The 26,438-nt window shown below is 52.7% G+C and overlaps 1 protein-coding gene across 1 annotated transcript in view; it reads right to left on the bottom strand.

The window, feature by feature from the left end:
- The window catches only part of cdr2l (cerebellar degeneration-related protein 2-like), a 61,951-nt gene that overhangs the window by 20,943 nt on the left and 14,570 nt on the right, over nt 1-26,438 (bottom strand). Inside the window, exon 3 of the mRNA XM_038777434.1 lies at nt 7,264-7,412. Coding sequence (XP_038633362.1) covers nt 7,264-7,412 — 149 coding nt within the window. The remainder of the gene's footprint in view (nt 1-7,263; nt 7,413-26,438) is intronic.

The raw sequence follows: 26,438 nt of genomic DNA, 5'->3' as shown, positions 1-26,438 counted from the left end.
CCCCATGGGTCTCACCCCCACAACCCAAAAAGATGTGCAGGGTAGGTGGATTGGCCACGCTAAATTGCCCCTGAATTGGAAGAAACATAATTGGCTACTCTAAAATTTATAAAAAGATACAGAGTAAAACTTATTCTACACTGCCCCATCAAACACTCGCAGGACAGCTACAGCACGGGGTTAGAAAGAGTAAAGCTCCCTCTACACTATCCCCACAAAACACTCCCAGGACAGGTGCAGCACGGGGTTAGAAAGAGTAAAGCTCCCTCTACACTGTCCCCATCAAACACTTCCAGGGCAGGTACAAGACGGGGTTAGACACAGATAAAGCTCCCTCTACACTGTCCCCATCAAGCACTGCCAGGACAGGTACAGCATGGGGTTCGATACAGAGTAAATCACTCTCTGCACCGTCCCCATCAAGCACTCTCAGGACAGGTACAGCACAGTGTTAGATACAGAGTAAAGTTCTGTTATCCAGACTTGTTGATTGCCATAGCCCCAGCCTGAGAGCAGTGCCCTGGACTGCGCCTCTGTACATCTTCCAGTTCTGACATCAAACTTGTTTCTGTGGATTGAGACCAGTTTACAGACTCATACTCACAAGAAACTGGGTTATCATAGAATTTACAGTGCAGGAGGCCATTCGGCCCATCGAGTCTGCATCGGCTCCTGGAAAGAGCACCCTACCCAAGGTTAACACCTCCACCCTATCCCCATAACCCAGTAACCCCACCCAACACTAAGGGCAATTTTGGATACTAAGGGCAATCTATTTTGGCCAATCCACCTAACCTGCACATCTTTGGACTGTGGGAGGAAACCGGAGCACCCGGAGGAAACCCACGCACACACGGGGAGGATGTGCAGACTCCACACAGACAGTGACCAAAGCCGGAATCGAACCTGGGACCCAGGAGCTGTGAAGCGATTGTGCTATCCACAATGCTACCGTGCTGCTGAGTTCTGCAGTCAGTCTGAGGGGGTGATCATGATACCTAGAATCCTAGTGTCTTGCAAGCGTTCCAAGGGGCCATTCAGTCCATCATGCCTGCTGGCTCTTTTAAAGATCTATCTAACTAGTGTCGAAACATGTTCACTTCTCCAAAGCCCTGCAATTATTTCCCTGCAGTATTTATCCAGTCCCTTTTGAAAGTGCCTATTGAATTTGCATCTTTCACCCACTCGGATCGTGCATTCCAGATTAGCATAACGCACTGTGTTACAAACAGTCCCTCTCTTTCTTTCACCAATTGCATTATATCGGTGTCCTCTGGTTACTGACCCTGGAAACAATTTCTCCCTCCACTATTAAAACCTTACATCTCGACTTCCGGTGGCAGCGATGACATAGGAAGCAGCACATTTGGGAGCTCCCGATTCAAACGGACTTTTCGGCTCTTTTTAGAGCCCAAAACGGAATTTTTTCGACGTCTCCCGGTGGGAGAAGGTGTGGTGATCAACTTTCTCCACATTTCATGAGTGGAAAGGGGGAAAAAACAGCAGCAGCTCCTCAGAAAAAACGGGGGAAGGATTCCAAGATGGCGGCCGGCGGAGCACCAGAGGAGTGGAGGCTGTGAGCGCAGGAGCAGCAAGCTGCTCTCCTGCGCTGTTTTTCAGATTTTAAGGCTGAGGTGCTGAGCTCTCTGCAGGAAATGAATAAAAAGCTTTCGGAGATTCAGACGACCCATGGTGCTGCCAATCAGGCGTTGCAGGCGCAGGCCGCTGAACGAGAGGAGGAGGCCGTGGTCCTCGTGAGTAAGGTGGAGGGGCACGAGGCACTCCATAAGAAGTGGCAAGACCGCTTTGAGGAGTATGAGGCGGAAGAATCTGAGGATCTTGGGTCTTGCGGAGGGGCTGGAGGGGTCGGATCTGACAACCTACGTGGCCACGATGCTGAACTCGCTAGTGGGGGCAGGATCTTTCCATCTGCCCCTGGAGCTGGAGGGAGCCCACAGAGTGCTGGCCAGGCAGCCTAAGGAGAATGAACCCCCGCGTGCGGTGCTCGTGAGGTTCCACCGGTTCAGTGATCGGGAGTGTGTGCTGCGCTGGGCCAAGAGGGTGAAGAGCAGCAATTGGGAGAATGGGGTAGTACGGACCTACCAGGATTGGAGTGCGGAGGTGACTAAGCGGCGGTCCGGGTTTAATCGGACGAAGGAGGTGCTCTATAAGAAGAAAATAAAGTTTGGAATGTTGCAGCCTGCGCGCTTGTGGGTAACTTATTCGGACCGGCATAATTATTTTGATTCCCCGGAGGAGGCGTGGGCCTTCGTGCGGACGGAGAAGCTGGACTCGAACTAGGGGTTGGGGGGTCGGTTGTAATGTTTATTGCTGGTTTCTGCTGTTGCTGTGTTTTTTTCTGTACTTTTGTAATTTTGATATGGTTATTTATTGGGGTGTTGTTCTGTTTTTTGTTGGGGGGCAATGTTTGAGTTTTGTATTTTGCGGGGGGGTATTCTGTATAGGGTTGGGGGACGGAGTGGGGCTGGTATTGGGAGCTGTGTCAGAAGGGTGTGGTGGGGCAGTGCGAAAGCGCGGGCTTTCCTCTGGTTTCCCGCATTGCGGGGCTGGGGGGGGGTGGAGATGATGATGGGGGGGGGGGGGGGGGGGGGCTTAACTGGTTCCTCCCCGCACTGGAGCGGTGCCTTGAGGAGTGACAGGATGGGGGATGATCCCACTCTGGGAGGGGTCAGATTTTTGGTGGGAGTTTCAGGGGTCAGCAGAAGTTAGCTGACCCACGGAAGTACAATGGAGGACGGTTCGCGGCTAGGAGGGTTGGGCCGGGGGGACAGAGGTGAGGTGTTGCCGCCGTGGGGACTGGGTCGGGCGGGGGGTGCTGGCCTGGGGCGGGCAGTCGACAGGCTATGGCTAGTCGATGGGGGAGGGGGGCGGGACGCCCTCTGATCCGGTTGGTCACCTGGAATGCGAGAGGACTGAATGGGCTGGTGAAGCGGTCTAGGGTACTTGCTCATCTGAGAGGGCTAAAGGCAGATGTGGCAATGCTTCAGGAGACCCACCTGAAGGTGGCGGACCAGGTCCGTCTGAGGAAGGGGTGGGTGGGGCAGATTTTCCACTCCAGGTTGGATGTGAAGAACCGGGGAGTGGCGATTCTGGTGGGGAAAAATGTGACGTTTGAGGCATCTGAGGTGGTGGCGGATAAGGGGTTAGGTTTGTTATGGTAAGGGGCAGGCTACAGGGAGAGAAGGTGGTACTGGCTAGTGTGTATGCCCCAAATTGGGATGATGCGGGCTTTATGTGGCGTTTGCTGGGACGTGTCCCAGATCTAGAGGCGGGAGGTCTGATTATGGGGGGGGGGGGGGGACGGGACTTCAATACGGTGTTGGATCCTTCACTGGATCGGTCCAGTTCAAGGACGGGTAGGAGGCCGGCGGCGGCCAAGGTGCTGAGGGGGTTTATGGACCAGATGGGAGGGGTGGACCCATGGAGGTTTGTGAGGCCGAGGGCATGGGAGTACTCTTTCTTCTCCCATGTACATAGGGTTTATTCTCGGATAAACTTCTTCGTGGTGAGTAGGGGACTGATTCCGAGAGTGGAGGAGGCCGAATATTTGGCCATTGCAATCTCCGACCACGCTCCGCATTGGATGGAGTTGGAGATGGGGGAGATGCGGGACCAGCGCCCGTTGTGGCGGTTGGATGTGGGGTTGTTGGCGGAGGAGGAGGTGGGCAGGAGGGTCCGGGCAAGTATTGAGAGGTACCTCGAGGTGAATGATACGGGGGAGGTCTGGGTGGGGATGGTCTGGGAAGCCTTGAAGGCAGTGATTCGTGGGGAGCTGATATCCATCTGGGCACACAGGGAGAGGAGCGAGAGGGATAGACTGGTGGGGAAGATGCTGGAGGTAGATAGGAGGTACGCAGAGGCACCAGAGGAGGGATTGTTGGGGGGAGAGGCGCAGCCTACAGGCTAAATTTGATTTGCTGACCACTAGAAAGGCGGAGGCACAGTGGAGGAAGGCACAAGGGGCAGTGTACGAACATGGTGAAAAGGCGAGTAGGATGCAAGCGGGATGCGGCTAGGGAAATTGCTGGAGTGAGAGATAAGAGTAGGAATGTGGTGCGGAAGGGGGTAGAGGTGAATGAGGTCTTCAAGGACTTTTACGGGGAACTGTACTGGTCGGAGCCAACGGTGGAGAGGAGGGGAATGGAGAGGTTTCTCGACGGGCTATCTTTCCCGAAGGTGCAGGAGGAACAGGTGGAGGGGTTGGGGGCGCCGATTGAGCTGGAGGAGCTGGTTAAGGGGATCGGGCAGATGCAGTCAGGGAAGGCGCCGGGGCCGGATGGGTTGCCGGTGGAGTTTTATAAAAAGTTTGTGGACCTAGTGGGCCCCTTGCTGGTGCGGACACTTAATGAGGCGTGGGAAGGGGGGACTTTGCCCCCGACGATGTCGCGGGCGCTGATTTCTTTAATCTTAAAGAGGGACAAGGACCCCCAGCAGTGTGGTTCATACAGGCCCATATCTCTCCTTAATGTGGATGCCAAGGTGCTGGCAAAGATCCTGGCCACCAGGATAGAGGACTGTGTGCTAGGGGTTGTACACGAGGACCAGACAGGTTTTGTTAAGGGAAGGCAGGTGATGACGAATGTGCAGAGGTTGTTGAATGTCATCATGATGCCGGCGATTGAGGGGGAGGCTGAGATAGTGGTGGCGCTGGATGCAGAGAAGGCCTTCGATAGAGTGGAGTGGGGGTACTTGGGGAGGTGTGGATTTTGTGAAGGGTTTATTAGATGGGTGAGGCTGCTATATGAGGCCTCGATGGCGTGTGTGGCCACGAATGGGAGGAGGTCGGAGTACTTCCGGTTTTAACGAGGGACCAGGCAGGGTTGCCCCCTGTCTCCCTTGTTGTTTGCATTGGCAATTGAGCCGTTGGCGATGGCGTTGAGGGATTCAGGGAGGTGGAGGGGTTTGGTGCAGGGTGGGGAGGAACATAGGGTGTCGTTGTGTGCCGATGACCTGCTACTGTATGTGGCGGACCCGGTGGGAGGGTTGCCGGGGGTGATGGAGCTGCTAGCTGAGTTTGGGACCTTTTCAGGCTATAAACTAAATCTAGGCAAGAGTGAGGTGTTTGTGGTGCACCCTGGGGACCAGGAGGAGGGAATTGGTAGGCTCCCGCTTAGGAGGGCAGGGGAGAGTTTTAGGTACCTGGGGGTGCAGGTGGCCAGGGACTGGGGGACGCTTCACAAGCATAATTTCACCAGGCTTGTGGATCAGATGGAGGAGGAGTTCAAGAGGTTGGACATGCTGCCATTATCGTTGGTGGGGAGGGTGCAGTCCGTCAAAATGACGGTGCTTCCGAGGTTCTTGTTCCTCTTTCAGTGCCTGCCCATCTTCATCCCCAGGGCCTTCTTTAGGAGGGTGACTAGCAGTATTTTGAGCTTCGTGTGGGCACATGGGACACTGAGAGTGAAGAGAGTTTTCCTGGAGCGAGGGAGGGATAGAGGCGGGCTGGCGCTGCCCAACCTTTTGGGGTACTATTGGGCGGCCGATGTGTCAATGGTGCGTAAATGGTGATTTTGGGGGGGGGGGAAGAGAAAGGAATGGAGATGCCGTCTTGTAGAGGTACGAGCCTGGGTGCCCTGGTTACGGTGCCGTTGCCGCTCTCTCCTAAGAGGTTTACCACGAGCTCGGTGGTGGCGGCGACCCTAAGAATCTGGGGACAGTGGAGACGGCATAGGGGGGAAACAAGGGGCTCGGTGGAGGCTCCATTAGGTGGAAATCATCGGTTCATCCCGGGGAACACTGATGGGGGATTTAGGGGGTGGCAAAGGGTGGGCATCAGTAAATTGAGGGACCTGTTTATTGGCGGGAGGTTTGCGGGCCTGGGGGAACTGGAAGATAAATTTGGGCTCCCCCAAGGGAACATGTTCAGATATTTGCAGGTAAAGGCGTTTGCTAGGCGACAGGTGGAGGAATTTCCTTTGCTGCCCTCGCTGGAGGGCGATGGACAGAGTGCTTTCGGGGGTGTGGGTCGGAGAGGGGAAGGTGTCTGACATTTATAAGGTAATGCAGGAGGTGGAGGAGTCGTCAGTGGAGGAGCTGAAGGCTAAATGGGAGGGGTAACTAGGGGAGCTGATAGAGGATGGGACCTGGGCGGATGCCTTGGAGAGAGTCAACTCTTCCTCTTCCTGTGCGAGGCTTAATCTCATTCAATTTAAGGTGCTGCATCGGGCCCATATGTCTCGGATGAGTAGGTTCTTTAGGGGTGAGGACAGGTGCACCAGGTGTTCGGGGAGTCCAGCGAATCATGCCCATATGTTCTGGGCATGCCCAGCACTGGAAGAATTCTGGAAGGGGGTGGCAGGGACGGTGTCGAGGGTGGTTGGATCCAGTGTCAAACCAGGGTGGGGACTCGCGATTTTTGGAGTTGCGGCGGAGCCGGGAGTGCAGGAGGCGAAAGAGGCCGGTGTCCTGGCCTTTGCGTCCCTAGTAGCCCGGCGGAGGATCTTGATGCAGTGGAAAGATGCGAGGCCCCCCAAGTGTGGAGACCTGGATCAGTGACATGGCGGGATTTATAAAATTGGAGAGGGTCAAATTTGCCCTGAGAGGGTCAGTACAAGGGTTCTATAAACGGTGGCAGCCTTTTCTGGACTTTCTGGCTCAAAGATAGGTAACTGGGTCAATAGCAGCAGCAACCCGGGGGGGGGGGGGGGGGGGGGGGGGTTAACCGCGTTATTGCGGTTCGTTGTTGTTATATAAATACAACATTTTTCAATAAAATTATTTTTTAAAAAACCTTACATCTCCATTGAATCTCCCTATAACCTTCTCTGCGCGAAGGAGAACAATCCCAGTTTCATCCGCCTCTCCACAGAAGTCTTTCCCCTCTCATACCATTCTTGTAAATCTCCTCTGCACTCGCCAAGTCACTGACGTCTTTCCCAGATCTGAACACAATACTCTGGCTGAGGCCTAACCAGTGACTCACAATGGCTCAACATAACCCGCTTGCTTTTGTACTCCAATTATAAACCCACTTTTGCTTTCTCTAATACTCTTCATGACTTATCCTGACTCCATTAAAGGCCATACACCCCAGGTCTCTCTCCTCCTGTATCCCCTTAGAAATGGTACCATGTAGCTTATATTGCCTTTCCTCAAGGCTAGGATTGAAACCCTGTCTGCAGACGGCACAGTTCTTCCCAACTATTGATGGGACCAGCACCAGACTGATGATTGGTCAGGCTCTGCCAGGTGTAGCCCAGTGCCCGAGTAGGATGTGGGCTCACGCTGCCCTGGTATACTCACCGTTCAATCTTCTGCTGTGACGTCTTGCTGTCCAGTACCAGTCTCTGGTTGTGGAGCTCGAGGTCGCGTGCCGTCACATCCAGCTGCTCATACACCTTGGCATGCTGCTCGTTCATCTGCCGTAGCATCTCCAGCTGTTTGCTGAGGTACTGAGAGACAAGGATACAAAGCAAACTGAACTGAGAACTGGCTTGAGGGGCCGAATGGCCCATGTGTTCTTATGTTGCCGAGAATTCTCCAGTGTGGTCTGATTGTAACCAGGATGAGAAAACCTGACTGATTTCACCTCTCTGACTGACACAGGGGAACTCTGTACCAGTCTGAGTCAGCAGTGGCCAGTGACTGATTTACTGAAACCCCCTTATCCAGTTGTCCTCCTTTATTTTTTATATATTATCACAATATTGCCCACATATGTCTCCTGAGAGAAACTTTGCCTCAGTTAGGTAACACATCCTTCATGCTGGTTGCACTCACACATACAACGTCAATGTTTCTATCTCCAGGAGTCTCGTGACTGTAGAGTCATACTGCAGAGAGAGAGGCCATTCAGCCTGTGCCAGATCTTTGAAAAAGGTATTGAATTGGCGGGAGGTTTGCGGGCCTGGGGGAACGGGAAGATAAATTTGGCCTTCCCCAAGGGAACATGTTCAGATACTTGCAGGTAAAGGCGTTTGCTAGGCGACAGGTAGAGGGATTCCCTTTGCTGCCCTCGCAGGGGACGATGGACAGAGTGCTTTTTGGGGTGTAGGTCGGAGAGGGGAAGGTGTCAGACATCTATAAGGTAATGCAGGAGGTGGAGGAGTCGCCAGTGGAGGAGTTGAAGGCTAAATGGGAGGAGGAACTCGGGGAGCAGATAGAGGACGGGACTTGGGCGGATGCCTTGGAGAGAGTCAACTCTTCCTCCTCATGTGCGAGGCTTAGTCTCATCCAATTTAAGGTGCTGCACCGGGCCCACATGTCCGGGACTAGGATGAGTAGGTTCTTTGGGTGTGAGGATAGGTGCACCAGATGTTCGGGGAGTCCAGTGAACCACACCCATATGTTCTGGGCATCCCCAGCACTGGAAGAATTCTGGAAGGGGGTGGCGGGGACGGTGTCGAGGGTGGTTGGATCCAGGGTCAAACCAGGGTGGGGACTCGCGGTTTTTGGAGTTGCGGTAGAGCCGGGAGTGCAGGAGGCAAAAGAGGCCGGTGTCCTGGCCTTTGCGTCCCTAGTAGCCCGTCGAAGGATTCTGTTACAATGGAAGGATGCAAGGCCCCCAAGTGTGGAGACCTGGATCAGTGACATGGCGGGATTTATAAAACTGGAAAGGGTCAAATTTGCCCTGAGAGGATCAATACAAGGGTTCTATAAACGATGGCAGCCTTTTCTGGACTTCCTGGCGCAATTTGCGTTGTTGTTAAAATGCTTATGATTGTTAATATTATTGCTATTTTTGGTATTTTACTATGGTGCGTTATTGTTGTATAAATTCATAATTTTTCAATAAAAATTATTTTTTAAAAAAGAAAAAGGTATTGAATTCGCCCCACCGTTTACTCATAATTCAGTAAATTATTCCTCTTTAAGTATTTATCCAGTTTCCTTTTTGAATTTGTTTGCATGTCTTTCAGGCAGCACATTCCAGATCACACCAACTCACTGTTTAAAAAAAATCTTTTTCCTTCTGGAACTTCCACCTCTTTGCCTCAAATCTAGTTACTGACCTTCTTGTCAGGTGGATTTGGATTCTCGTATCAAAGTGATTAAAATGCCTCCCAAATCGGAACCTCGATTAAATCTCCACTTTAACCATCTGTATTGCAATGGGAGCATCCCGGGCCTCGCTGTGTCACTGAAGTTCCTCATCTCTGTTTCAATTCGCGGCAGCACGGTGGCCTAGTGGTTAGCACAACCGCCTCACGGCGCTGAGGTCCCAGGTTCGATCCCGGCTCTGGGTCACTGTCCGTGTGGAGTTTGCACATTCTCCCTGTGTCTGCGTGGGCTTCGCCCCCACAACCCAAAGATGTGCAGAGTAGGTGGATTGGCCACGCTAAATTGCCCCTTAATTGGAAAAAATAATTGGCTAATCTAAATTTATTAAAAAAAAATTTTAAAAAAAATCTGTTTCAATTCTAATAAATTAAGTGGGTCGGTGTGGACTCGATGGGCCGAGTGGCCTCCTTCTGCACTGTATGTTTTATGTTCTAAATGTACTCTGCACCCACTCTAAGGCCTGGATGTCCTACCTAAAGTGTGGTGGTGTCTTTAATATGGACACAGGGATTCCACACTGAGTAAAATAAAAAACAAACTTTTATTTACACATAGGATATACACACTATCCGGTCGACCCTTACCGGGTTCCGATTCTGATTGGTGTCTTACTGGCTGACCTTTTATACATCGGTAAATTGAGATACACCACCCCCAGCGGGAGAGCTCATACTCCGCAAGGAGCACGGGGATTGGGCAGCACGGTAGCATAGTGGTTAGCACAGTTGCTTCACATCTCCTGGGTCCCAGGTTTGATTCCCGGCTGGGTCACTGTCTGTGCGGAGTCTGCACGTTCTCCCCGTGTCTGCGTGGGTTTCCTCCGGGTGCTCTGGTTTCCTCCTACTGTCCAAAGATGTGCAGGTTAGGTGGATTGGCCATGCTAAATTGCCCTTGGTGTCCAAAAGATTAAGTGGGGGTTACTGGGTTACAGGGATAGGGTAGATACGTGGGCTTGAGTAGGGTGCTCTTTGTAAGGGCCGGTGCAGACTCGATGGTCCGAATGGCCTCCTTCTGCACTGTAAATTCTATGATTCTATGAAAAGCACTCCCATCCCGTAGGTCCCGTGCGAGATTTACAGTGCCAGAACTGGACACAGTGCTCTGACTGTAATCCAATAAGTGATTTATGGTTTTGCATAATCGAAGTAACTGAAAGTGAGTCAGCCTGTAGTGTGGTGAGATTGTGCAGTCAAAGACAAGTCAGCAATGACATGTTGGAAAGAAAGCCCCTAAAGAGATTTGGGGGAGAGGGAGGGCAGTGAGTCAGCAGGGGAGCAGTTTGAAATTTGCAGTGGCTCCTTCGACACTCGGGAGGAAAAGGGTGTCATGGTGAGCCGCACACGCACATGGGTGCTCAATGATACACAGAAAGATGCATTCCTGCACACAGGCGCGCACACACACAAACGCGCAGAAACTCGCATATGAAAGCACACACAGAAACATGCACAAAGGCGCACACACTAGAAGTGCACACTGATGCACACACACGCACACACGTACAAGAACACAGGTGCACACACAGATACACGCACAGGGGTACACGCATGCAGACACGCATGCAGAGGCGCACACAGATGAATACGTACATACAGATGCATGTACGCACAGATGCACACACATACACGTGAACATACATGCACATTGATGCAAACGCAGAGTAGAAAAGCGTCAGGGTTCATTCACGTTGAGCTAGATCAGGGGTGGGCAAACTTTTCCATGCAAGGGCCACATTCAGAAATTCACAATTTTAAAGGGCCGCATAGTATATTAAGTAAAATAATTACTTCACCCGGTTATGATTCTGGGCGCCTCGTATAGAACATAGAACAGTACAGCACAGAACAGGCCCTTCAGCCCTCGATGTTGTGCCGAGCAGTGATCACCCTACTCAAGTCAATGTATCCACCCTATACCAGTAAGTAACCCAACATTAACCTTAAAATTAAAAAAAAAAAAATTTTTTATGACTTGGTGGGCCGCATAAAGACCTCGGCCCGCGGGCCATAGTTTGCCCACCCCTGAGCTAGATACACTGAATCATGGGTCCACTGCCCCCTGCTGATAAATAAGTGTGTTTCTTCACCATGGTGAAAAGCCCATTAAAAAGTGGTAAAAAAGCAGAACTTGTTTCCACTGGACTGGATGAAGTGTATGGTATAGATTCGTTTCCCTTACATGCATCTACATATCTGTGACAACCATATCTGTGAGAGAAGGGAAGAGAGAATTATTACACAGGATTTAGATGGGAAACGATGGGAGTACAGCATATAGGTTTAGAGGGATTTGGGCCAAATGCAGGCAAATGGGGTTAGCTTAGGTGGGCTTTTTGGTTGGCATGGACCAGTTTGGGCCGATGGGCCATAGATTCTATAAATCTAGAAACAGCAGCAAAGACTGGCTGGATTGCGAGGACTGTGCCTGTCAGGTTTGTTCTTTGTTTGCACTGGAGTGCTGAACTTGTTGCATTTGAGTGCTACAGTGAGAGTTTGGTGACTGAGGGAGTGCTGAGCTTGTTGCATTTGAGTGCTACAGTGAGAGTTTGGTGACTGAGGGAGTGCTGAGCTTGTTGCATTTGAGTGCTACAGTGAGAGTTTGGTGACTGAGGGAGTGCTGAACTTGTTGCATTTGAGTGCTACAGTGAGAGTTTGGTGACTGAGGGAGTTAGGTGAGGAGGGAGTAAGGTGCTCCTTACATTTCATTTCCTACATTTATCAAAGAGCGTGAAGGGAGCCAGGAGTTTAGAGTACAGCTGACTGGAAGCAGAGTCGGAGGGCGGAGGTCCAGTTGGTCCACGGGGCAGCTAATTCTGTAAAGTAAGAGGGGATGGAGGCTAGGGCAGTTGCATGCTCCTCCTGTAGGATGTGGGTGGTGAGGGATACCACTGGTGTCCCCGCTGACTATACCTGCGGGAAGTGCACCCAACTCCAGCTCCTCAGATACCGTGTTAAGGAACAGGAGCTGGAGCTGGATGAACTTTGGATCATCAGGGAGGCAGAGGGGGTTATCGAGAAGAGTTACAGGGAGGTAGTCACACCCAAGGTACTGGACAAGAGTAGCTGGGTTACAGTCAGGGGAAAGAAAACTAACAGGCAGACAATGCAGGGATCCCTCGTGGCCGTTCCCCTTCAAAACAAGTATACCATTTTGGATGCTGTTGGGGGGGATGACCTACCGGGGGAAGGCCCCAGCAGCCAGGTCTCTGGCTCTGGGGCTCAGAAGGGAAGGGGGGAGCATAGAAAAGCAATAGTAATAGGAGATTCAATGGTTAGGGGAATAGATAGGAGATTCTGTGGTCGCGAGCGAGACTCCCGAAAGGTATGTTGCCTCCCGGGTGCCAGGGCTAGGGATGTCTCGGATCATGTCTTCAGGATCCTGAAGTGGGAGGGTGAGCAGCCAGAAGTCGTGGTGCACATTGGTACCAACGACGTAGGTAGGAAAAAGGGTGTGGAGGTAATAAACAAGTTTAGGGAGTTAGGCTGGAAGTTAAAGGCCAGGACAGACAGAGTTGTCATCTCTGGACTTCCGGTGGCGACGATGTACGAGTGAGCCGCACATTTGGTGGGCTCTCACTCCGGCGGGGCTGAACAGCTGATCCCCCGCGATAACGGGACCACGGGGGCGGCAAAAAGGCTGCCGGGAACAGAAGAGGAGAGCGGGCTGCAGCAAATGGAAGTGTGGGAGGCCAGCAGGTGAGGAAGAAGGAGAGAGAGAGAGACAGAGGCAAGGAGGAAGCTGGCCTGAAGGGTAAGATGGCGGACCCACGGACCTTCCTTCCTCCAGGACAAAGGGAAAAAAAAGTTTGGAGTTGCTGAGGAGGGACAGCTTGGACCCACTTCAGATGCCCAGGAGGTAAAATTCAAGGAGCTGGGCGAAGGAAAGCGGCAGCGAAGGCGCTGAGGAGCGGGCTGCGGCACATGGAACAGCGGGATTCCAGAAGGCAGAAGAAGAAGGAGAAAAAGGGACAGAGACAAGGACCTGAAGAAACTTACCTGGGACCTAAGATGGCGGACACACGGACCCCGGACTCAGCAATCCAGCTGGCGCTGGATAACATGCTCCAGGTAATGAAGTCCAGTTTTGAAGCGCTGAAGCGGGACAGCTTGGACCCAATCCAGAAAGCGGTGGATCAGCTGAACCAGAGGCTGGACGCCCAGGATGTTAAAGTTAAGGAGCTGGGAGAGGCGGTGGAGGAGCAGGCGGATGCGCAAACGGTTGCAGCGCTAGAAGTTGACGGCCTGAAAGAGCGGCAGAGAAGACTGCTGGACAGAGTGGAGGAGCTGGAGAATAGAGTCCGCAGGAACAATCTGAGGATGGTCGGCCTCCCGGCGGGGGCGGAGGGAGCTGATGCTGCAGCGTTTGTAGCAGACCTGCTGAAGCCTTTCCGCGACCGCTGGAGCTGGAGGGGGCGCAAAGATTAGGTTCCACAGGTTCGTGGACAAGGAGCGGGTGCTGCAGTGGGCAAAGAGCGCCAGGAGCAGCACGTGGAACAACAGTGTTCTCCGCATTTATCAGGACCTAAGCCAGGAGGTGGCTCGGCGGCGAGCAGCCTTTAAGAATGTCAAGGAGGTGCTGTTCAAGAAGCACGTGAAGTTTGGTCTGCTGTTCCCAGCTCGGCTATGGGTCACGCACCAGGGTCAACACTACTACTTCTCCGAGCCCGAAGAAGCGATGGATTTTGTGAGGGACCTGGGGCTGGTCCCGAAAGGAGGCCCCAAGGACGCGAGTTAGGGCCCGAGGATTTCTGTGGGAAGGAACGCCGAATGTGCCTGGACAGCTGCTCAATGGTTTGCTGGGCCAAGGGGGCCAAGCGGAACATTTGAGACGCTTTCCTTTGTTCATGGACATTTATGTGCTTTTTCTCTTTTTTCTGTGGTTTTTTTTTTCTTTTTTTTTCCTGTTTGGGCTGGTGTGTGCTTTTTGTGCAGCTCGCGGAAGACACTGGAGCCGGCCCTGCCCCAGTGGGTGGGGAGGAGGACGGGGAAACAAGGGGAATGGGACAGGAAGGCGCCGGAGTGTTGAGTCACCGGGCTAGCAGATTGGCTAGTCAAGGAAGTCAGATGGGGGGGGAAGTTACAGCCAGTAGATGGCAGGGGTGGGGGTATCGGGGGATGGGGTTAGGGGAGGGGGGGTTGTTCTGCTGACGGGAGAGGGACTTGAAATAGGCACTGGAAAGGAGGTCGAGGGTGGAGGCAGCCAAAGGGCGGGCCAGGAATGGCGCGACGCACGGGTCAGGGGCCGGCCCGAGAAAGGCTATGGCTGACCGGCGGGGTGGGGGGGGTGGGATGTGCCCCCCGAACAGGCTGATCACCTGGAACGTTAAGGGACTGAATGGGCCGGTTAAGAGGGCGCGGGTGTTCGCGCACTTGCGGGCCCTGAGGGCGGACGTAATTATGTTGCAGGAGACACATCTGAAAGTGTCTGACCAGACCAGGCTAAGGAAGGGCTGGATTAGCCAGGTCTTCCACTCGGACTTGGACTCGAAGTCCAGGGGGGTGGCAATCATGATCAACAAGCGCGTGCAATTTGAGGCAGAGGGCATATCCGCAGACAGTGGGGGCAGATACCTGATGGTACGGGGCAGACTGGAGGGGAGAAGAGTGGTGCTGGTGAATATATATGCCCCGAACTGGGATGACGTGGACTTCATTAAAAGAGTGCTGGGGAAGATCCCGGACTTGGATTCTCGCAGGCTAATAATGGGAGGGGACTTTAACATGGTCCTTGACCCGACTTTGGATCGGTCGTGTCCCAGAACGGGTAGACTCTCAGCAATGGCAAGGGAGCTGAAAGGGTTTATGGAGCAAATGGGGGCAGTGGACCCCTGGAGAGAGGGACAGCCAACAGGAAGGGGCTACTCGTTTTACTCGCACGTCCACAAAGTATATTCCAGGATAGATTTCTTTGTACTAAGCAGGGACTGTAGGGGGGAGGTGAAGAACACGGAATACTCAGCAATTACCATTTCAGACCATGCCCCGCATTGGGTGGACCTGCAGTTCGGGGGAGCGAGCTATCAACGCCCGCAATGGAGGCTAGATGTGGGACTGCTGTCGGAGGAGGGGATCTGCGAGAGGCTTCGGAAATGTATAAAAAATTACCTGCAGGTGAATGACACTGGGGAGGTCTCAGCGGCGACCGTGTGGGAGGCGCTAAAGGCAGTAGTGCGGGGGAGCTGATTTCAATTGGGGCCCACAGAGCCAAGGCAGACCGGGCAGAGATGGATAGATTGGTCAGGGAAATGGGTCGGATAGATGAAGAGCACGCGGAGTCCCCGGGGGAGGTTTTACTCAGGGAGAGGCAGAGGCTACAGGCGGAACTGGGGGCACTATCCACGAGCAGGGCCGTGGAACAGCTTAGGAAGGCGAGGGGAGTGGTGTACGAGTATGGGGAAAAGGCCAGCAGACTGTTAGCGCAGCAACTCAGGAGGAGGGAGGCGGCCAGGGAAATAGGTAGAGTGAGGGACGAGGGGGGCGCAAAGTGGAGGATCCGGCAGAATTGAATAGGGTATTCCGGGACTTCTATCGTAAGCTGTATACTTTGGAGCCGCCGGAAGAACCGGAGGGGATGAAAAGGTTTCTGGACGGGTTAACATTCCCAACAGTTGGGGGGGGGGGGGGGCGAGTGGAAGAGCTGGGGGCCCCGATTAGAGTAGAGGAGGTATTGGGGGGCCTAAAGGCCATGCAGTCGGGGAAGTCCCCGGGGCCGGATGGATACCCAGTAGAGTTTTATAGGAAGTTCTCTGAGCTGGTGGGCCCGGTCTTGGCGAGGGTTTTCAATGAGGCAAGGGACAGAGGGACCCTTCCGTCGACAATGTCACAAGCCACCATATCTCTGATATTGAAGCGGGGTAAAGACCCGGAGGTGTGCGGGTCCTACAGGCCAATCTCCCTGATTAATGTAGACGCCAAGCTCCTGGCAAAGGTACTGGCGGGTAGAATGGAGGACTATGTACCGGAGGTGATTGGGGAGGATCAAACGGGGTTCGTGAAAGGTAGGCAGCTGGCGGCCAATCTGGGGAGATTGCTCAATGTGATAATGATGCCCACGGCGGGTAGAGAGGTGGAGGTAGTGGCAGCGCCGGCTCTAGGGTTGCTGGCGCCCCGGGCAAGCTGAACTTCGGCGCCCTTGGGGCGGGGGGCGTGGCGGGGCCGAGGAGGGGCGGGGCCGAGGAGGGGCGGGGCCGAGGAGGGGCGGGGCCGAGGAGGGGCGGACACGCGGGGGGGGCGGACCCGAGGGCGGGGCGGGGGGGCAGGGCCGAGGAGGGGGGGCGGGGCCGAGGAGGGGGGCGGGGCGGGGTGGCGGGGCCGAGGAGGTGCGGGGCCGAGGGGGGGCGGACACGCGGGGGGGCGGACCCGAGGGCGGGGCGGGGGGGCAGGGCCGAGGAGGGGGGGCGGGGCCGAGGAGGGGGGGGCGGGGCGGGGTGGCGGGGCCGAGGAGGTGCGGGGCCGAGGGGGGGCGGACACGCGGGGGGGACGGACGTGGGCGGACCCGAGGGCGGGGCGGGGGGGGGCGGGGCCGAGGAGGGGCGGGGCCGTGGAGGGGCGGACCCGAGAGGGGGCGGACGCGGCCGGACCCGAGGGCAGGGCGGGGCGGGGGCGGGGCCGAGGGGGGGCGGACACGCGGGGGGCGGACACGGGCGGACCCGAGGGCGGGGCGGGGCGGACGCGGGCGGACCCGAGGGCGGGGCGGGGGGGCGGACCCGAGGGGGGCGGGGGGGGGGGACCGAGCCGGGGGGGGGGGGGGGGGGGGGGGGGGGGGGGGGGGGGGGGGGGACCGAGCCGGGGGGCCGCCCTGGGGGCGGGCGGCCACCGCGCATGCGCTGGTTGGCACCGGCCCAACTGCGCATGCGCGGGACCCGAGTCTCTGGCGCCCCCGAGCACATAGCGCCCCGGGCGACAGCCCGAGTTGCCGGTGCCTTGAGCCGGCCCTGGGTAGTGGTGGCAATGGACGCCGAGAAGGCCTTTGACCGGGTGGAGTGGGACTATCTATGGGAGGTGCTCGGACGGTTTGGGTTCGGGGAGGGATTGGTGGATTGGATCAAGTTATTATATCAGGCCCCGAGGGCCAGCGTCAGGACCAACAGAGAAGTGTCGGAGTACTTTAGGTTGTACCGAGGGACCAGACAGGGCTGCCCACTCTCCCCGCTGCTGTTTGCGCTGGCCATAGAGCCGCTGGCGATTGCGCTGAGAGCCGCAGAGGGTTGGAAGGGGATGGTGAGGGGCGGGGTTGAACACAGGGTTTCTCTTTATGCAGACGACCTGCTCCTATACGTGTCAGACCCAGTGGCCGGGATGGGAACTATACTGGGAATGCTGAGGGAGTTCGGCCAGTTCTCAGGATACAAATTAAATACGGTCAAGAGTGAAATGTTTGTGGTCCAGGCAAGGGGCCAGGAGAACAGATTGAGAGGGCTACCGTTTAGGCTAGTTGAGGAAAATTTCCGGTATTTGGGAATCCAGGTGGCACGAGACTGGGGCAGGCTGCATAAGTTAAATTTGGCCAGGGTGGTGGAGCAAATGAAGGGAGAGTTTCGGAGATGGGATGCACTCCCGCTGTCGCTGGCAGGGAGGGTGCAGACTGTAAAGATGACAATCCTCCCTCGATTTTTGTTTATTTTTCAGTGCCTCCCGATCTTTATCCCACAGTCCTTCTTCAAAAGAGTTAACGGGCTGATCATGAGCTTTGTCTGGGCGGGAAAGTCTCCGCGGGTGAAGAAGGCGATGTTGGAGAGGAACCACAGCGAGGGAGGGCTGGCTTTGCCGAGTCTGGTCAATTATTACTGGGCGGCCAACATCGCTATGATAAGGAAGTGGATGGTGGGTACGGGGTCTATTTGGGAGCGGGTGGAGGCGGCTTCGTGCAGGGGCTCCAGTTTGTAAGCCCTGGTCACGGCTCCTCTACCGCTGCCGCCGGCCAAGTACACCACCAGCCCGGTAGTGGTGACGACCCTGCGGATATGGGGCCAGTGGAGGAGGCATGTGGGGGAGATGGGGGCGTCTGTCTGGGCGCCAATCTGCGACAACCATCGGTTTGCCCCCGGCAGTATGGATGGGGGGTTCCGAGTATGGCGGCGAGCAGGGGCGGGAAGGGTGGGTGATATGTTCCTGGAAGGGAGCTTCGCGAGTTTGAGGAGCTTGGAGGAGAAATTTGGGTTGGTAAGGGGAAATGATTTTAGATACTTACAGTTGCGGGACTTTGTTCGTAGACAGGTCCCATCTTTCCCGCGCCTCCCGCCAATGGGGATCCTCGACAGAATAGTCTCTAGGAGGGAAGAAGGGGAGGGCAGAGTCTCGGGTATATATAAGGTGCTCATGAGGGAGGAAGGGTCCCAGACAGAGGAACTGAAACTTAAATGGGAGGAGGAGATAGGCGGGGAAATGGAGGATGGGCTGTGGGCAGAGGCCCTGAGTAGGGTAAACTCGACCGCGACATGTGCTAGGCTCGGGCTGATCCAATTTAAGGTCGTTCACCGGGCCCATATGACGGTGGCTCGGATGAGCAAATTTTTCGGGATAGAGGACAAATGCGCTAGGTGCGCGGGAGGACCCGCGAACCATGTTCACATGTTTTGGGCATGCCCTGAGCTGAGGGGGTACTGGGAGGGATTTGCGGGGGTCATGCCCCAGGTGCTAAAAACAAGGGTGGTGATGAGTCCAGGGGTGGCAATTTTTGGGGTTTCGGAAGACCCGGGCGTCCAGGGGGAGAAAGAGGCCGATGTGCTGGCCTTTGCTTCCCTGATAGCCCGGCAACGAATATTATTGGCGTGGAGGGACTCAAAGCCCCCGAAGACTGAGTGGTGGCTTGCGGACATGTCGAGTTTCCTGGGGATGGAAAAAATTAAGTTCGCCTTGAGGGGATCTGTGCAGGGGTTCACCCGGAGGTGGCAACCATTTATTGACTTCTTTGCGGGAGAGTGAGCGTCAGCAGGGGGGTGGGGGGAGGGGGGGGGGGGGGGGGTAGAGTAGAGTAGGAGGGAAAATATGGCGGGTAGTACCGGTGGGAGGGGAGCGGGCTTGTGCAATATGTTACGGTGGAAGTATTGAAAGTACGTGGATGTTTGCACATTTTTGCCTTTTTTGCTTCCTTTCTGATGATGTCTGTAACTGTTTATAAAGCCAAAAACTACCTCAATAAAATTGTTTATTGAAAAAAAAGAGTTGTCATCTCTGGTTTGTTGCCGGTGCCACGTGATAGCGAGGCTAGGAAAAGGGAGAGAGTGCAGTTGAACACGTGGCTGCAGGAATGGTGTAGGAGGGGGGGGCTTCAGGTTTTTGGATAATTGGAGCGCATTCTGGGGAAGGTGGGACCTGTACAAGCAGGACGGGTTGCATCTGAACCAGAGGGGCACCAATATCCTGGGGGGGGGAGGTTTTCTAGTACTCTTCGGGAGGGTTTAAACTAATTTGGCAGGGGAATGGGAACCGGATTTGTAGTCCAGCAACTAAGGAAGCCGATATTCAGGACGCCAAAGCACGTAGTGATGCAGTGGGGAAGGTAACACTGACAAAGGAGAGTACTTGCAGGCAAGGAGATGGGTTGAAGTGTGTATACTTTAATGCAAGAAGCATCAGGAATAAGGTGGGTGAACTTAAGGCATGGATCGGTACTTGGGACTACGATGTGGTGGCCATCACGGAAACTTGGATAGAAGAGGGGCAGAAATGGTTGTTGGAGGTCCCTGGTTATAGATGTTTCAACAAGATTAGGGAGGATGGTAAAAGAGGTGGGGGGGGGGTGGTATTGTTAATTAGAGATAGTATAACAGCTGCAGAAAGGCAGTTCAAGGGGGATCTGCCTACTGAGGTAATATGGGTTGAAGTCAGAAATAGGAAAGGAGCAGTCACCTTGTTGGGAGTTTTCTATAGGGCCCCCAATAGTAGCAGAGATGTGGAGGAACAGATTGGGAAACAGATTTTGGAAAGGTGCAGAAGTCACAGGGTAGTAGTCATGGGTGATTTCAACTTCCCAAACATTGAGTGGAAACTCTTTAGATCAAATAGTTTGGATGGGTAGTGTTTGTGCAGTGTGTCCAGGAAGCTTTTCTAACACAGTATGTAGATTGTCCGACCAGAGGGGAGGCCATATTGGAATTAGTACTTGGGAATGAACCAGGGCAGGTGATAGATTTGTTAGTGAGGGAGCATTTTGGAGGTAGTGACCACAATTCTGTGACTTTCACTTTAGTTATGGAGAGGGATAGGTGCGTGCAACAGGGCAAGGTTTATAATTGGGGGAAGGGTAAATACAATGCTGTCAGACAAGAATTGAAGTGCAGAAGTTGGGAACATAGGCTGTCAGGGAAGGACACAAGTGAAATGTGGAACTTGTTCAAGGAACAGGTACTGCGTGTCTTTGATATGTATGTCCCTGTCAGGCAGGGAAGAGATGGTCGAGTGAGGGAACCATGGTTGACAAGAGAGGTTGAATGTCTTGTTACGAGGAAGAAGGAGACTTATGTAAGGCTGAAGAAACAAGGTTCAGACAGGGCGCTGGAGGGATACAAGATAGCCAGGAGGGAACTGAAGGAAGGGATCAGGAGAGCTAAGAGAGGGTATGAAAAATCTTTGGCAGGTAGGATCAAGGAAAACCCCAAGGCCTTTTACACATATGTGAGAAATATGAGAATGACTAGAGCGAGGGTAGGTCCGATCATGGACAGTAGCGAGAGATTGTGTATTGAGTCTGAAGAGATAGGAGAGGTCTTGAACAAGTATTTTTCTTCAGTATTTACAAACAAGAGGGGCCATATTGTTGGAGAGGACAGTGTGAAACAGACTGGTAAGCTTGAGGAGATACTTGTTAGGAAGGAAGATGTGTTGGGCGTTTTGAAAAACTTGAGGATAGACAAGTCCCCTGGGCCTGACGGGATATATCCAAGGATTCTATGGGAAGCAAGAAATGAAATTGCAGAGCCATTGGCAATGATCTTTTCGTCCTCGCTGTCAACAGCGGTGGTACCAGAGGATTGGAGAGTGGCGAATGTCATGCCCCTGTTCAAAAAGGGAATAGGGATAACCCTGGGAATTACAGGCCAGTTAGTCTTACTTCGGTGGTAGGCAAAGTAATGGAAAGGGTACTGAGGGATAGGATTTCTGAGCATCTGGAAAGACACTGCTTGATTAGGGATAGTCAGCACGGATTTGTGAGGGGTAGGTCTTGCCTTATAAGTCTTATTGACTTCTTTGAGGAGGTGACCAAGCATGTGGGTGAAGGTAAAGCAGTGGATGTAGTGTACATGGATTTTAGTAAGGCATTTGATAAGGTTCCCCATGGTAGGCTTATGCAGAAAGTAAGGAGGCATGGGATAGTGGGAAATTTGGCCAGTTGGATAACAAACTGGCTAACCGATAGAAGACAGAGAGTAGTGGTGGATGGCAAATATTCAGCCTGGAGCCCAGTTATCAGTGGCGTACCGCAGGGATCAGTTCTGGGTCCTCTGCTGTTTGTGATTTTCATTAACGACTTGGATGAGGATGTTGAAGGGTGGGTCAGTAAATTTGCAGATGATACGAAGATTGGTGGAGTTGTGGATAGTGAGGAAGGCTGTTGTCGGCTTCAAAGAGACATAGATAGAATGCAGAGCTGGGCTGAGAAGTGGCAGATGGAGTTTAACCCTGACAAGTGTGAGGTTGTCCATTTTGGAAGGACAAATATGAATGCGGAATACAGGGTTAATGGTAGGGTTCTTGGCAATGTGGAGGAGCAGAGGTCTATGTTCATAGATCTTTGAAAGTTGCCACTCAAGTGGATAGAGCTGTGAAGAAGGCCTATGGTGTGCTAGCGTTCATTAGCAGAGGGATTGAATTTAAGAGCCGTGAGGTGATGATGCAGCTGTACAAAACCTTGGTCAGGCCACATTTGGAGTACTGTGTGCAGTTCTGGTCGCCTCATTTTAGGAAGGATGTGGAAGCTTTGGAAAAGGTACAGAGGAGATTTACCAGGATGTTGCCTGGAATGGAGAGTAGGTCAAAAGAGGAAAGGTTGAGGGTTCTAGGCCTTTTCTCATTAGAACGGAGAAGGATGAGGGGCGACTTGATAGAGGTTTATAAGATGATCAGGGGAATAGATAGAGTAGACAGTCAGAAACTTTTTCCCCGGGTGGAACACACCATTACAAGGGGACATAAATTTAAGATAAATGGTGGAAGATATAGAGGGGATGTCAGAGGTAGGTTCTTTACCCAGAGAGTAGTGGGGGCATGGAATGCACTGCCTGTGGAAGTAGTTGAGTCGGAAACGTTAGGGACCTTCAAGCGGCTATTGGATAGGTACATGGATTAAGGGTAGAATAATGGAGTGTAGATTAACTTCTTCTTAAGGGCAGCACGGTAGCATTGTGGATAGCACAATTGCTTCACAACTCCAGGGTCCCAAGTTCGATTTCGACTTGGGTCACTGGCTGTGTGGAGTCTGCACATCCTCCCCGTGTGTGCGTGGGTTTCCTCCGGGTGCTCCGGTTTCCTCCCACAGTCCAAAGATGTGCAGGTTGGGTGGATTGGCCATGAAAAATTGCCCTTAGTGTCCAAAATTCTATGATTAACCTAGGACAAAAGTTCGGCACAACATCGTGGGCCGAAGGGCCTGCCCTGTGCTGTATTTCTCTATCTCTATCTCTAATCACTGTGTTGGTTCATTCATTGTGAACCAGCTCCGATGGAAACAGGACCCATTCCCGAGTGAGAGGATGGGGAATGCTGAGCATCTCAACCTCTTGCTTATTCAGAATGTTTTGTGAGGGCCATGAAGAATCCAGTATGAGTTTAATAGAGTCAGACAGAAAGTAACTTTATTTACAAGAATATGTACATAGGGCCAGTAGTTCACCACTGCTTCCCTCTCTAGCTAATACCTCACTGGCCAGCTCTATTTATACAGCTGTGCTGCCAATGATCGCCCCACCCCCACTCCTTGGTGGAGTTTATATTCCCTGAGTGACTCGGAGGGAGGAAAATGAGGGGGGGGGGGGGGGGGGGGGGGGGAAAGAGAGGGGGAAGTGAGGGAGAGAGAGAGAGAGCTGTTGTTGAGAAAACGCCTACAGAGTGATTCTGATGACAGAATATCATTACTTAAACTGTGAGACAGATCCTTGATTTGTTGTTAACAATGGAGCCACAGGACCTGTAGGGGCCAGGATTCTGGTGGCACAATGCAAGGAGACAGCAGTTGGCATGGAGCCGCTTTGTGAAACATTCCCTCTGCCTCTCACACTCTCCGTGCTCCAACATCATCAAATACTCTCTCTGCTAAAAGCACAAACTCCAACAGAACACCAGCTATGCCTCCAAACTCACAATTTGTTCACTCCTCTGGTTTCCAAGTTATATTTCATTTCAATGAAGGGAGGTACAAACATGGAGTGAGGAAGGCAGAAAGCTGAGTGTCTATAGCGCTGATTGATTCCTGCATGGTAGCAATGAGCAGGTGTGGCAGGACTGGGCACCCTGAAGAAAATTTCAGCAGTTGGGCTTTTAATTCCCTTCAGGTTAAAAAAAAAGTTTAACTTGCTGGAAGTGTGTGCTGTTAACACTGTGGTGAGGTCATCAGGGTCATGGAATCGCGACAGTGCAGACGCAGGCCATTCAGCCCATTGAGTCTGCACCAACCCTGTGAAAGAGCACTCCACACAAACCCACTTCACAACCGATCCCAATAACCCCTTAACTTAACCTACACATCGCTGGACACTAAGGGGCAATTTAACAGAGCCAATCCACCTAACCTGCACGTCTTTGGACTGTGAGAGGAAACCAGAGCACCCGGAGAAAACCCACACAGACACGGGGAGAACGCGCAAACTCCACACAGTAACCCTAGGCTGGAAGTGAACCTGGGTCCCTGGTGCTGTAAGGCAGCAGTGCTCACCCAAATTTAATGAATAACACAATAGTTTATCTCCTTAACTACCAAGATTTAATGGCAGTGACCGAGACTGAGATGCTGTTTGTGCCAAACAGTAATTTCTGGAGATTTTAACATGAAATGAAAATCGCTTATTGTCACGAGTAGGCTTCAATGAAGTTACTGTGAAAAGCCCCTAGTCGCCACATTCCGGTGCCTGTTCGGGGAGGCTGGTACGGGAATCGAACCGTGCTGCTGGCCTGCTTGGTCTGCTTTAAAAGCCAACGATTTAGCTGAGTGAGCTAAACCAGCCCCTTTTAACGTGTTTCGTAATCTCTGAACCTGATGGCCAATTTGTGCATTAGTAATGCCACGCACCATTACCATGCTGTTAAAGATCCTAAAGAAACAGTGTCCACACCTTTCCAGCAAGATCCAACCCATTACATGCAGTGGAACAGCAGGCAGCAGCTACTGTTTTACCAAGAGTGCTCCAGCTTTAACATGTTGCCCAACACTCCAAGACAGGTACAGCATGGGGTTAGAACATAGAACATAGAACAGTACAGCACAGAACAGGCCCTTCGGCCCTCAATGTTGTGCCGAGCCATGATCACCCTACTCAAACCCACGTATCCACCCTATACCCGCAACCCAACAACCCCCCCTTAACCTTACTTTTATTAGGACACTACGGGCAATTTAGCATGGCCAATCCACCTAACCCGCACATCTTTGGACTGTGGGAGGAAACCGGAGCACCCGGAGGAAACCCACGCACACAGGGGGAGGACGTGCAGACTCCACACAGACAGTGACCCAGCCGGGAATTGAACCTGGGACCCTGGAGCTGTGAAGCATTTATGCTAACCACCATGCTACCCTGCTGCCCCTAGATACAGAGTAAAGCTCCCTCTGCACTGTCCTCATCAAACACTCCCAGGACAGGTACAGCACGTGGTTAGATACAGAGTAAAGCTCCCTCTGCACTGTCCCCATCAAACACTCCCAGGACAGGTACAGCACAGGGTTAGATACAGAGTAAAGCTCCCTCTATTCTGTCCTCATCAAACACTACCAGGACAGGTACAACATGGGGTTAGATACAGAGTAAAGTTCCCTCTACTCTGTCCTCATCAAACACTCCCAGGACAGGTACAGCACAGGGTTAGATACAGAGTAAAGCTCCCTCTATACTGTCCCCATCAAACATTCCCAGGACTGGTACAGCTAGGGGTTAAATATAGAATAAAGCTCACTCTACAGAATAAAGTTCCATCTACACTGTCCCCATCACGCATTCCCAGGACAGGTACAGCACAAGGTTCGGTACCAAGTAAAGCGTCCCCCAACACTGTCCCCATCAAACACTCCCAGGACAGGTACAATATGGGGTTTGATACAGATTAAAGCTCCCTCCCTAAAAGGGGTCACGAAAGATCATTGGCAAACAGAATTATCGAAAATCCCAAGGATTTTTACACAAATACAATAAGTAAGAGGGTAGTTAGGGAAAGGGTTGGCCCACATACGGTCAGGAGAGGGAATCAATGCTTGCAACCAGAGGAAATGGGTGAATGATAACTTTGCGTCAGTATTCACCAAAGAGAAGGAGTTGGTGGATGATAACTCTGGGAAAGGGTGTGTCGATAGCCTGAGTCACATTGAGATCAAAAAATAAGAGGTTTTGGGTGTTTTGAAAAACATTAAGGGAGATAAGTCCCCGGGGCCTACCCCAGAATACTGAAGGAGGCAAGGGAGGAAATTGCTGGGGCCTTGACAGAAATCTTTGTACCTCACTGGCTACTAGTGAGGTTCCAGAGGACTGGAGAATAGTAATGTTGTTCCTTTGTTTAATAAGGGTAGCAAGGATAACCCAGGAAATTACAGGCCAGTGAGCCTTACGTCAATGGTAGGGAAATATATTGGAGAGGATTCTTTGAGACAGGATTTACTCCCATTTGGAAGCAAATAGACGTAATTAGCGAGAGACAGTGTGGTTTTGTGAAGGGAGGTCGTGTCTCACTAACTTGATCGAGTTTTTCAAGGAAGTGACGAAGATGATTGATGAAGGTAGGACAGTGGATGTTATCTACATGGACTTCAGTAAGGCCTTTTACAAGGTCCCTCATGGCAAACTGGCACTGAAGGTGAAGTCTCACAGGATCAAAGGTGAGCTGACAAGATGGATACAGAACTAGCTCGGTCACAGAAGTCAGAAGGTAGCAGTGACAGGGCACTTTTCTGAATGGAGGGTTTTCCTCAGGAATCAGTGCTGGGACCTTTGCTGTTTGTAATATATATAAATGGTTTGGAGGAAAATGTAACTGGTCTGTCAGTAAGTTTGCGAACGACCCAAAGGTTGGTAGAATTGCGGATAGCGACGAGGGCTGTCAGAGATACAACAGGATATAGATTGGCTGGAGACTTGGCGGAGAAGTGGCAAACCATGATGCAGTTGTATAGAACCTTAGTTGGGCCATACTTGGAATATAGTTCAATTCTGGTCGCCACACTACCAGAAGAATGTGGAGACCTTGGAGAGGGTATGGAAGAGGATTATCAGGATGTTG

Source organism: Scyliorhinus canicula, chromosome 18, assembly GCF_902713615.1.
Source record: "Scyliorhinus canicula chromosome 18, sScyCan1.1, whole genome shotgun sequence".
Taxonomy (NCBI): domain Eukaryota; kingdom Metazoa; phylum Chordata; class Chondrichthyes; order Carcharhiniformes; family Scyliorhinidae; genus Scyliorhinus; species Scyliorhinus canicula.
The sequence above is the reverse complement of the archived record's forward strand: the minus strand, read 5'-3'. Positions and strand labels throughout refer to the sequence as shown.